Source organism: Panthera pardus, unplaced genomic scaffold, assembly GCF_024362965.1.
Source record: "Panthera pardus isolate Hobbes unplaced genomic scaffold, ASM2436296v1 HiC_scaffold_12, whole genome shotgun sequence".
Taxonomy (NCBI): Eukaryota; Metazoa; Chordata; class Mammalia; order Carnivora; family Felidae; genus Panthera; species Panthera pardus.
In genome coordinates, this window is record NW_026526677.1 from 37,246,121 (window position 1) to 37,256,978 (window position 10,858).

Sequence of the window (10,858 nt, forward strand, 5' to 3'; positions counted from 1 at the left end):
TCAGTCCAAGAAACCTGGGATCATGACCTGAGCAGAAATCAAGAGTCGGCCATTCAACTGACTGAGCCAACTAGGCACCCCAAGGATAGTCTTTAATAAATGGTGTTTGGCAAACTGCACAACTACATGCAAAAGAACAAAAATGGACTTTTTAATACCGCACACAAATATGAAGTCAAAATGGATTAAAGACTTGAACATAAGACATGAAACCATAAAACTCCTTAAAATAAAAAACATAAGCAGTAAGCTCCCTGACTTTGGTCTTGGTGATATTTTAAATTTGACACCAAAAGCAAGGGCAACAAAAGCAAAAATAAGTGTAACTACATCAAACTAAAAAGCCTTCTGCACAGCAAAGGAAACTACAAACAAAATGAAAAGGCAAGCTATGGAATGGGGGAAATATTTGCAAATTACATATCTGATAATGAGTTAGTGTCTAAAATACACAAGTTAAGTCCAACTCAACAGCAAAAAGCAAATGACCCAATTAAAAAAAGGTCATAGAACCTAAAAGGACATTTTCCCCACAACATACAAATGGCCAACAGGTCCATGAAATGGTGCTCAACTCACTAATTATCAGGGAAATGCAAATTAAAACCACAATGAGGTATGAACTCACAGCTGCTACTATATCTATTTCCAAAAAGACAAGTTATAATTGCTGGCAAGGATATGGAGAAAAGGGAACCCTTGTATGCTGTTGCTGGGATTGTCAACCGGTAGAGTAACCAAGGAAAACATGATGGAAATTCTTTGGAAATTAAAATTAAAACTACCATATATATGATACAGGAATCCCACTTTTGGATCTATAGACTACAGAAACCAAAGCATCGTCTGGAAGAGGAATATGTAACCCCATGTTCATTGCAGTAGTACTCACAATAGCAACGTATGGAAACAACTTAATCTGTCCATTGACAAGTGAGTAAAGAAAAGGTAGTTTTTCTATTTTTCTCTCTCCCTCTAGCTGCCCAAACTCAGCAAGCTTTTCCTGGCGTGGAGGCCTTGCCTGCTTGCCTGCCACCCTGGCACTCGCCAGGAGGAGCTGTGCTGAGCGCGGTGGGGAATTGCCTCTAGAGGGCGGTAGGGAGAGGCGGGGTGGTGGAGTGACAGGCGGTGGGGGGTGGGGGGGGCGTTGTAGCGGAGGAGGGGTGGGGCGGGGCGTTGCCGCAGAGGGGCGGGGCGGAGCCGAGGCGCCGGGCAGGGGTGGGGGCGGGGCGAGCGCCGCGAACCTGGGAAGCGGATCTGACCGCGCAGTTCGCTCTGTCAGGTCTGGGCGGGCCCAGAGAGGGACCCCCTAGCCGCTCTCCCCATGGGGATGTGTTTTCCCTGTCCGGGGGAGTCCGCGCCTCCCTCGCCGGACCTGGTGAGTAAGGCCGCGTCCCCGGGTTCCCATGTCCGCCGACCCGCGCCGCGCGCACCTGTTCTCCGGAGGTGCGCGTCGGAGGCCGCGAGCTGGGGGCTCCCGGGCTGGCCGTTGGGCGCGGAGGCGCGGACCGGACAGCTCGCCGGTGGTTTCTGCTGGCGAAGACGTGTGGACACGCTCCGAGGGACCTTGGGTCTGGCCGCGGGACCACAGCCGCCGCCTCCGTGTCGGTCTCTCCACTTCCGTTACAAAAAATTGCCCAAAGGCGGCTCCGGAGTCTGTTTACCTTTCGCAGACTTGGGGGAAATTGGGAGTTCTTAAGGACGCAGGCGTACGCAGACGGTGCGGTGTGTGGGCCATTCTTGGCGATGCGGTGGATGAAGTCAGGGTGCAACTGAAGTTCTTAATCTAGGCGATGTGCGTTTTCTTGTGTCTGTACCAACTGTATAAAGAAGGTGCTTAATAAAATCTCTTACACTCCTGTGCTCTGTTGGATATTGTAATAATCAGCTATTTCCCATTACCATTTTATCTCTTTATTAATTTCTTCTTTTTAAACAAGGGTTTTACGTAGTACGGAATGTAGAGTTTGTAACTTTGCCACATCTAGTAAATAGAAATACAGAAGGCCCAGTTAAATTTGAATTTGTAGATCAAAAAAAATATATTTTAAGAATAGGTGTATCTCATGCAATATTTGGGACATATACTAGAAATTATTCATTCTTTAGCTGAATTTCGTATTTAAGTGGTTTGTGGTACAAGTCATTTATACCTTTTGTAGCTTTCTATTTATAACAGTATCTTTACATTAATAGTCCTTACAGGTTGTTGATAATAGAAAACCTAAATTACTCTCTTCTTCTACCTAAAAATTCGTTGAAGGAAGTAAGGTGTTTGGGGAAGTACATTAACTCTTCAGCCATTTGATTATAGGTACTGAAAATGATCTGGAAGTTGATATGGGAAAATTTACCTTGTCTTTCTTGCTAGTGTTGCTTTTAAATGTTGTGAATTTTGTTTATTTAGCTGTTGGTAAAATACCAATATGCCAGCATTTGTTAAGCTCTCCCCCCTATCCCCACAGATAAACACATGGTTCACTACTGGAATGTCACTTTATCTTTGGGGTTTATCCAGGACCTCCCAAAGTGAAATAGATCTCCCACTATACCACCCACCCACACTTCCATTTCTTAATCACCATACTCTTCTTTGTGTTTTCTCAAAGCACAACTATTTAACAGACATGTTAAACAGACTTGATTATATTTAACTGTGTGCCTTCACTGGAATGTAAGTTCCATGTGATTGGAAACATTTGTCAGGTTTTTTTACCACTGCATCCTCAGCACCTAGAAAAGTTCCTGGGGGATGATGGTTGCTCAGTAAGTATTTGTCCAGTGAATGAATGAATATATGTATTGTGGTAGAGTAAACAAAGAAATTATTAACACAGCTGCCAAGGGAGTGCTGCTTACTGTCTTATATATTTAATGAATTTATAATTTATAATTAATAATAGTAATACATGATATAAAAAGTAATGTTCAGTGTGTCCCAACATGGAGCAGTACCTCTTTAAAATTTCCTTCAGGGCTTCATGTCCTACACAATAAGATTAGCCCACTTCATTCATGACTGTTTCCTGAAAATACCACCTACTTCAAACCACATGTTTCCTTTCTTGTCTTATTAAATGCCATTTGTTTTATTATTATACTGACTAGCTTGTAAGCCTTAAAAAAAAAAAGCAAATATATTATTTTATAGCACAACCTGAATATATATAATATATATGCGTTTATAATACATGTTACGTATATGTGTCTTATGTGCTTATTTGGGGGTATATGGGTTTGGAGAATGAATTTCAGGAAGTTAAGTATTTCATAAATATTGTAAATAGTGACAGTCTTAGTGGGACATTTTGAACGAGTACTAAATATTTTTGTAAATTGGTTTTATATATATTGGTTTATAATATATAAATTATCCATGATGTTTGGTTTTATTTTACAACATATTTTTACACACAATTTCTTTAGGAAGAGAAAAGAGCAAAGCTTGCAGAGGCTGCAGAGAGAAGACAGAAGGAGGTAAGAGTAGAAATAAAATTCTGCCCACATAGGGGTGCTGGGGTGGCTCAGTCAGTTAAGCATATGAGTTCGGTTCGGGTCTTGATCTAACGGTTTGTGAGTTCAAGCCCTGCATTGGATTCTGTGCTGACACCTGAGAGCTTGGAGCCTGCTCTGGATTCTGTGTCTCCCTCTCTCCCTGCCCCTCCCCTGCTCATGCTCTGTCTCTCAAAAAATAAATAGTAAAAAAAAATTTTTTTAATAAAATTCTGCCCACATAGATAATTGTGTTCTTTATTCTCAATAGATGTTTATTACTAGTATTCTGTAATGAAAATTGTGTTTGATATCCTATAAATTTATGTATAATCATTTTTTAAATGATTTCTGTATTTCTATAACATACATTAATGCATTTACATCATTTAATGCATGAAAATTACTGTACAGATGTCTTCTGTAATGTGAGATGCCCCTTTAATAAAACCTTCTTCTTTGGGATAAAGTGACCATACTTTATAAAGCACTGACAGATGTCAAGTTAAGTTTAGGGAAAAAATACCCAGTGAAGAAATGATGCTTTCTGCAAAGCTTCTATAGAAGTAGTCTAATTCTTTGTTACCACAAATAAAACTCTCTTCCAAAGAAAAACCTAAAAAGCAACAAACAAATACCTTTTGGATACTGGATACTAATTTTTGTTGTTCTTCTAAACCATTTAATACATTTTCTAAAGGCTGCATCTCGGGGCATTTTGGATGTTCGGTCTGTGGAAGAAAAGAGAAAGAAAAAGGAAAAAATAGAAAAACAAATTGCTACATCTGGGCCCCCACCAGAAGGTGGACTTAGGGTAAGTATTAAAATTTACTTACAGTTTAATTTATTTGGAATGTTAAAAAATGTCAGTAGCAATCTATTCAATAGTTTCTTCTTGAAATGGATTATCAGAAAATTTTAAATTAATTTAAAAGCATAAATAAATAGATTGGAAGAAGTGCCAATTTATGTGGACATTCCAGCATTTCCAAAAATGAAAATAGATTGTTTTTCCTGATTACCTTAGCACTGTATTTTAATATTTTGTATTTATATGATTAATAACAATATATAGGAAACTTAATATGGAAGAGTATAAAGAAGAACATAAAATTCACCCCAATTCAGTGTCATTTTGACAGACCTCATTTCTAATCTCCATTTGTACATCAATCTTAATTGAATTGGATTACACTATAGATTCCTTTTTTTTTTTTTAAATAACCTACATTTTTTTCACTGAGTGATTTGAGGATTTTGAGCTTTTCATGGTCACTCATTATCATAGTTCAGTAAATGTCAGTTTGGACAATAGACTATACGGGGTGAGTGTGACATACACACCTCCCACCTCCCAACGTAGCAATTGCAGCTCTTGACATGGAAATACAATGATGGACAAGTTAAACAGGACCCTGAACTTGAGGATCTTTACAGTTTTCTATAAAGGTTTTCTAGAAAGGTTTTATTTTACATGTTAAAGCACAAGAAAATATTGTTCAGATACTAAGATTTTATTCTTGGGGTGCCTGGGTGGCTCAGTCGGTTGAGCGTCCGACTTCAGCTCAGGTCACGATCTCACAGTGTGTGGGTTCGAGCCCCGTGTCAGGCTCTGTGCTGACAGCTCAGAGCCTGGAGCCTGTTTCCAAACCTGTGTCTCCCTCTCTCTCTGCCCCCCCCCCCCAAGTCTCACTTTGTCTCACTCTGTCTCTCAAAAATAAATAAATATTTTAAAAAATTTAAAAAAAAAAGATTTTATTCTTTGGTCCATTTTTAAAGGAAATAAATTTTTCAAGTAAGTGTTTTTGTGACAAGGACAATGTCCTGAATTTCAGTCATTTATATCTAACTTGTCAATGATTTATTAGCACTTATTTAGCTGATTTACTGTCTTTGCAATTCAGTTTTTTTGATTTTTAATTTTTTTAAGTCTAGTTAATATAGTGTTATATTAGTTTCAGGTGTACAACATAGCGATTCAACATCTCTATACATTTTGCTGTGCTCATCACAAGTGTAGATACCATCTGTCACCATACAATGTTATTACAATAGCACTGACTTTTTTGGGGGAGCTCTTAAAACTATATATAAATACATACACGTATATATCCTCCTATCCTGTGGGGCAGGCAGTTTAGAAGCATCCTGAGAAGAGGTGCTTCTGGCTTAGGAATATCATGCAGAAGTATGATTTATCTGTGTGTATTTTACCATTGTATATTAATTCATTTAGTTTTGTTTAGTCAATGAAAGTAAAAGAAAATATAATTTTATCAACTTTTAACAGTGTATAGAATAATCGGTTTCAGTCTTAAGGTAAATAGCTGTGACTGTTGTGCTTATGTTTTTTATATACCTGCACAATAGAAGAGAATAAATCTTCTGGAAAGTGAAACAGTTGGTTGATACAAAGTCAGGATATTTATCAGAAGCATAGATGTTTGCGTTCATTACTCTACTGAGATATAGGTGTATGCCACCAGGTTTATTTCATAGAAGTTTCTCAAAAACAATAACAAAAATTGTGAAAATTAAAGTGTGTGACCAGAAATTATGCTGAATTTCAGTGTTTCATAATAGAAGAAATGGGGGTATTGAGTGACAATCAAAATCACATATAATGTTATAAGAAAAAGATACTTTATATATAGTCAGAGTTAAGAAGGTATTTATTTGACATATTCTAATCTAATAAATTTAACATCAGATTTTAAACTCTAAGAAAGAAAGTAGCTTTTTTAATTAAATCTGAAGCCTAGCCTGAAGCCTATACTTTAGAAATAAATTAGGCCACGTACTGCTTTTGGTCCCTTCAGCAGTGTTCAGAATTAAAATCATCCCAATTTTAAATTTTTTGCCTGTTTTTCTTTGTGTACTGTTCTTACAAGAAAGCTCTCTGGTTCCATTAATAAAAATCACCCTCAAGGCCATCAAGGTGGACAGTGGCTCATTATGATAAACCACTCCTGCTGTACTCTGGGTCATTTTCCCTTGGAATATTCCTAATCACTTCTACCATTGACACACTAGCTTTAAGAGACATGCTCCTTTCCCCTCCACCACCTGCGTAGATCATTGAGAGCATACAGTGAAGTTCAAAATAAGTTTTTAGAGATTCAATGCTAATAGAAGGGGAAACAGAAGGCAGAGAGTAACTTTAATCTTCAAACCCGTTGGCCTAAGGTCCTTTAAAGGCTGCTGCCAGGCCTGTTCTGCAGGCTGGCCTGGTGTGGCCTCTACTGTGTAGCTAGATTTTTCCTCACCAGACTTCACAGTATGAGGAAAACATGGCCTCTCTCTGTCTTCATGTACTCCACATATTCATCTCCTGACCAGCGCTGCCTCTTCCCGGGATGATTGGCATTGGCAATGCTCACTATCTTCTGGGAAGGCAACCTCATTTTTTTTCTTTTTAATTTCTTTTCATTGTCACATAATTTTACATTAGTTTAGTTTCAAGTGTAGAGCATAGCGATTCCACAAGTCTATACATTATGCAATGCTCACTAGAACCACCATCTGTCACCGTACAACCCTATTGCAATACCCTTGACTGTATTTTCTATGCTGTACCTTTTTTCCCTCTGACTTACTCATTCCATAACTGAGAGCCTGTATCTCCCACTCTCCTTAACCCATTTTGACCATCCTCCCACCCTCCTCCCCACTAGCAACCATCAGTTTGTTCTCTGTATTTATGACCCTGTTTGTGCTTTTTAAAATTTGTTTTGTCTGTTTTTACATATAAGTGAAATCATGGTATTTGTCTTTCTCTGTCTGACTTATTTCACTCAGCATAAAACCCTCTAGGTCCATCCATGTTGTTGCAAATGGCAAGATCTCATCTTTTTTATGGCTAAGTGATATTTGTGTGTGCGTGTGTGTGTGTGTGTGTGTGTGTGTATACATACACCACATATTCTTTATCTATCAATGGATACTTGGACTGCTTCCCTAACTTGGTTATTGTAAATAATGTTGCAATAAACATACTGGTGCATGTATCTTTTCAAATTAGTGTTTTCATTTTCTTTGGGTAAATACCCAATAGTGGAATTACTGGATCACGTAAATGATTTAATTTTTTGAGGACCCCCCCCCCCACTCTCTTCTAGAGTGGCAAGGGAGCTTTATTTTAAGAGCTCAGTGTGATGATGACATGGTACAAACTAATATCAGTACAGGATATGACAGTACAGGAGTAGTGGCAGACCTCTAATGCAGTGGCTCGGAACCCTGGCTACATGTTAGAATCTCATGAGGAGCTTTCAAAAAAGGCTGACCCTTGGCTCCCACCTCATGCTAATCAGAATCTCTGAGAGTGGAGTTTAGTCATCAGGACTTTCTTAAGCTCCTCGAGGTAGCCTAATGCGACAAACCAGATTGAGAATCACTGCTCTGGTCTTTTTAACACTAATCTTCAAAGATATATTGTGGGAAATAGAGTCCCGTGGTAAAAAATAAAATATTTTAAATTCCTGGACACGATATTGTATTCTGAATCCCTTTCTTAGAGATTCAAAAGTGCACAATGTTCCAAATCTCTAAGAAGTCCTAAAATGAAAGCAAATTTACTTGGATTAACCCTTAATTTTCAAAACTGAAATACAGATTTAAAAAAAATATGTAACACCCAATAATATTGCTTGGATGTACATGAAAACCACTACTGAAGAGACTGGTAAGTACCTGGTACTATCCCAGTGACTTTTTCAGAATTTACTCCTGCAGATGTAGTAGACTTGATTGAACAGAACAACCAAGTTTCTCAAGTCAAGCAAGAAAAAGACTTTGCCAAACCATTACTTAACAATTTCTGCCATTCTGTGGCTCCCTGCCTCAAACAAGAATTCCTGTATTTTTATTTTACGGTTTCATTGTTTTTATTTTGTGGTATTTTCTTTTGGTTTTCCTGAGCTAATTATTGGTTATTTGGGATTTAGCTACCCGTTAATCTGCCCAGGTATTTTGTTTTACTTCTTTATGTCTTTAAACAATCGTTTGTCTTATTTCAGAAGTTGACCATCATGTAAAATTATACTAATCACTGCTATGCACAGAAATCACTTCACATTTGTATAGCCCATACTTCTATTTTTGTTCACTAGGATATTTTTACATTAACTTTAAATAAAATTTACTTGTCTCCATGTGTTTTTATCTTTTCTAGTGGACAGTTTCATAAGCGTAACGTGAGTAGAAAAGTCTACTGCCAGTAACTAATATCTGCAATCAAGTGGACGTCCGCAGCCTAATGTCTTCTCTTTGAATAAATAAAATAATTTATTGTAATTGTAGTGCCATTAAATGCAGTCAGTGCTTTTCCAGTATTGATAGACCGAAACTGTTTTTGATGTTCAGACTTAGAAAATGGCCAGAGCCTTCATCAAATACTTATTTTCTTACATTTGCTCTTGTGCAGGTAGTGGGTGATTTGGCATTTTTTAGTAATTAAAACATGGACCTAAATAGTGAATATATATATATGTCGCATGCAAAAAGTCTGCATACACCTCAGACATTAAAGTTTGCCATTGTATTTTCTCTCCTTTATATGATGACCTAGCAATCTATATTTTTCTGCTTAGCCTTGTGTCTGTTTTTATTTCATTATCTATGAAGGCTTTTGCTTAAAATTATGGACTTTGTGCCTTGAAACTGATCATCAGGGAAAATGTTGAAAAATCATTTGAAGGGCTTATATGAAGGGACACTGTAAATTTTTGTATCTTACCAATGAGTAATGAAAATTTGTAGAAACTGTTGAATTTCTCCTAATTTATTTTCTATTTCTGTGGCTTATAAAATTAACATGTAGGGTTTTACATTGCAATAAAAGTGTTTTTTTGCTTGCTGAATTTAAAATTATGTATTAATAGTACCATCAGAGGGCAGTGATCTATTACACGATGTCAGACTCAACTCTAAAGATATTTGTAGTAACTGAATGAGTTAAACTAAGAATCTTATGGGCTATACTGAGTGATAATAGATTTGTCCAAATTTCATAGGTGTTTTTATTCTTTTGTATTTATTAAAGAATGATCTCAAGATTTATACACATGCGAAATTGCCAAGGCAAATGTGAATGTATGAAATAGAAACATGTAGGTACTGTATTTAAAAGGTCTACTTTAAACATAAACATACTATGAGGTAACTCTATGTGATGCATAGTCATAAACTTTTCTAGTTTTTGTTCATTAGTAACATGAGCATTAGTAACATAGCATTTTTGTTTTTTGAATTTTCCTTTTTAGTATATAATAAGCTAAAATAGGAGAATTCCTATATCTTTTAATTTGGTTGCTAACTCTTTTGGATGACAAGGCCACAATCTGAGCCCTAAATTAGAATTTGTAAGACAGTTAAGTGCCAATGGAGACTATAAATTAGACCAGCTTATTTGATTTACAAAAAGAAAACTGAGCCATCATTGTGCTCATCCCTCCCACAAGACCTGTATTACATAGCACTATATCATATATGATAATTTTAGAGTTGGAACTATATTATAGGTCTCTTGACTCTTCATTGGAAAAATTATTTTTTCTATTATGGCATAAAATAGTTTATGAATATCCAGGCAAGACATCTATTTAGACAGGCTCAGTTTTTCTTCATCCTTTAGAAGGTCAGTGGTATTTTTGTTGATAAAGGATAGTGAAATCATTGAATTTTATTTTAGAAATAAAATTTTTGACTTTATGAACATGATTAATTTCTCCAAGGCAGAAAGGAAGAAAAACATCATCAGTAGGTGAATAGATATAAAGCCAGAGTGTACTAACCTTGAATTGTGTAAATCCTTCCTTCTGCTTTAATATAGAAAGAACAATTTTATCTGTACTACGTCTTAAGAATTACAACTTGAGTTGGTGTAAACAAAGGTTTACATCCAGGGGATAATGCCCTATTTCTAATAGAGTTTATATCCAGAGACCATGTGTATTTACTGTTGAACCATGAATGATATGCTGGTGTATTGCTTTCTGGGAACAATGGGATATCCTGCTCCAGCCAATCATGCATGGCCTGCTTCCATGGGTATAATCAGCTTTCTGCAAAAAGATATGGGTTGCATGGGCTAAGGGGTGATACTCAAATGTTAAGAATAGTTTTAGGAAGGGGAAGGGAAAAGAGGAGACTAGATGCCTGATAGGAAACCAGTGACTACTAAAAAAAAAAAAAAAAAAAAAAAAAAAAGCACATATATATCCAACCTCTCTCTCATCAAGTTATGAATCAGTTCCTGATGAAAACTTAACTTGGAGCCAATTTCCCATAAATCATAATTCAAATAGGAAAACATGGTAATGCTTAATATGTCACCCAAACCCTCCAACAAATGACTAAAATATAA

General features: G+C 36.8%; 1 protein-coding gene and 1 long non-coding RNA gene across 2 annotated transcripts in view; one reads left to right on the forward strand and one right to left on the reverse strand.

Annotated features, from left to right (window-relative positions):
* Positions 1–1,675, reverse strand: part of LOC109271264 (uncharacterized) — a 221,463-nt gene extending 219,788 nt beyond the window's left edge. The window contains exon 1 of the long non-coding RNA XR_002081903.2: positions 1,434–1,675. This is a non-coding gene — a long non-coding RNA (uncharacterized LOC109271264). The remainder of the gene's footprint in view (positions 1–1,433) is intronic.
* On the forward strand, positions 1,209–9,353 carry SVIP (small VCP interacting protein). Its single transcript, XM_019456553.2, has 4 exons — positions 1,209–1,378; positions 3,427–3,477; positions 4,193–4,306; positions 8,666–9,353. The coding sequence occupies exons 1-4, from the start codon at positions 1,325–1,327 to the stop codon at positions 8,678–8,680; spliced, it is 234 nt and encodes a 77-aa protein (XP_019312098.1). The 5' UTR covers positions 1,209–1,324; the 3' UTR covers positions 8,681–9,353.
* The last annotated feature ends 1,505 nt before the right edge of the window (positions 9,354–10,858 follow it).

Coding starts and splice junctions, on each gene's coding strand:
- SVIP (XM_019456553.2), top strand. CDS start 1,325: ATGGGGATGTGTTTTCCCTGTCCGGGGGAGTCCGCGCCTCCCTCGCCG. Junction 1,379..3,426: donor CGCCTCCCTCGCCGGACCTG/GTGAGTAAGGCC, acceptor CAATTTCTTTAG/GAAGAGAAAAGAGCAAAGCT. Junction 3,478..4,192: donor CAGAGAGAAGACAGAAGGAG/GTAAGAGTAGAA, acceptor CATTTTCTAAAG/GCTGCATCTCGGGGCATTTT.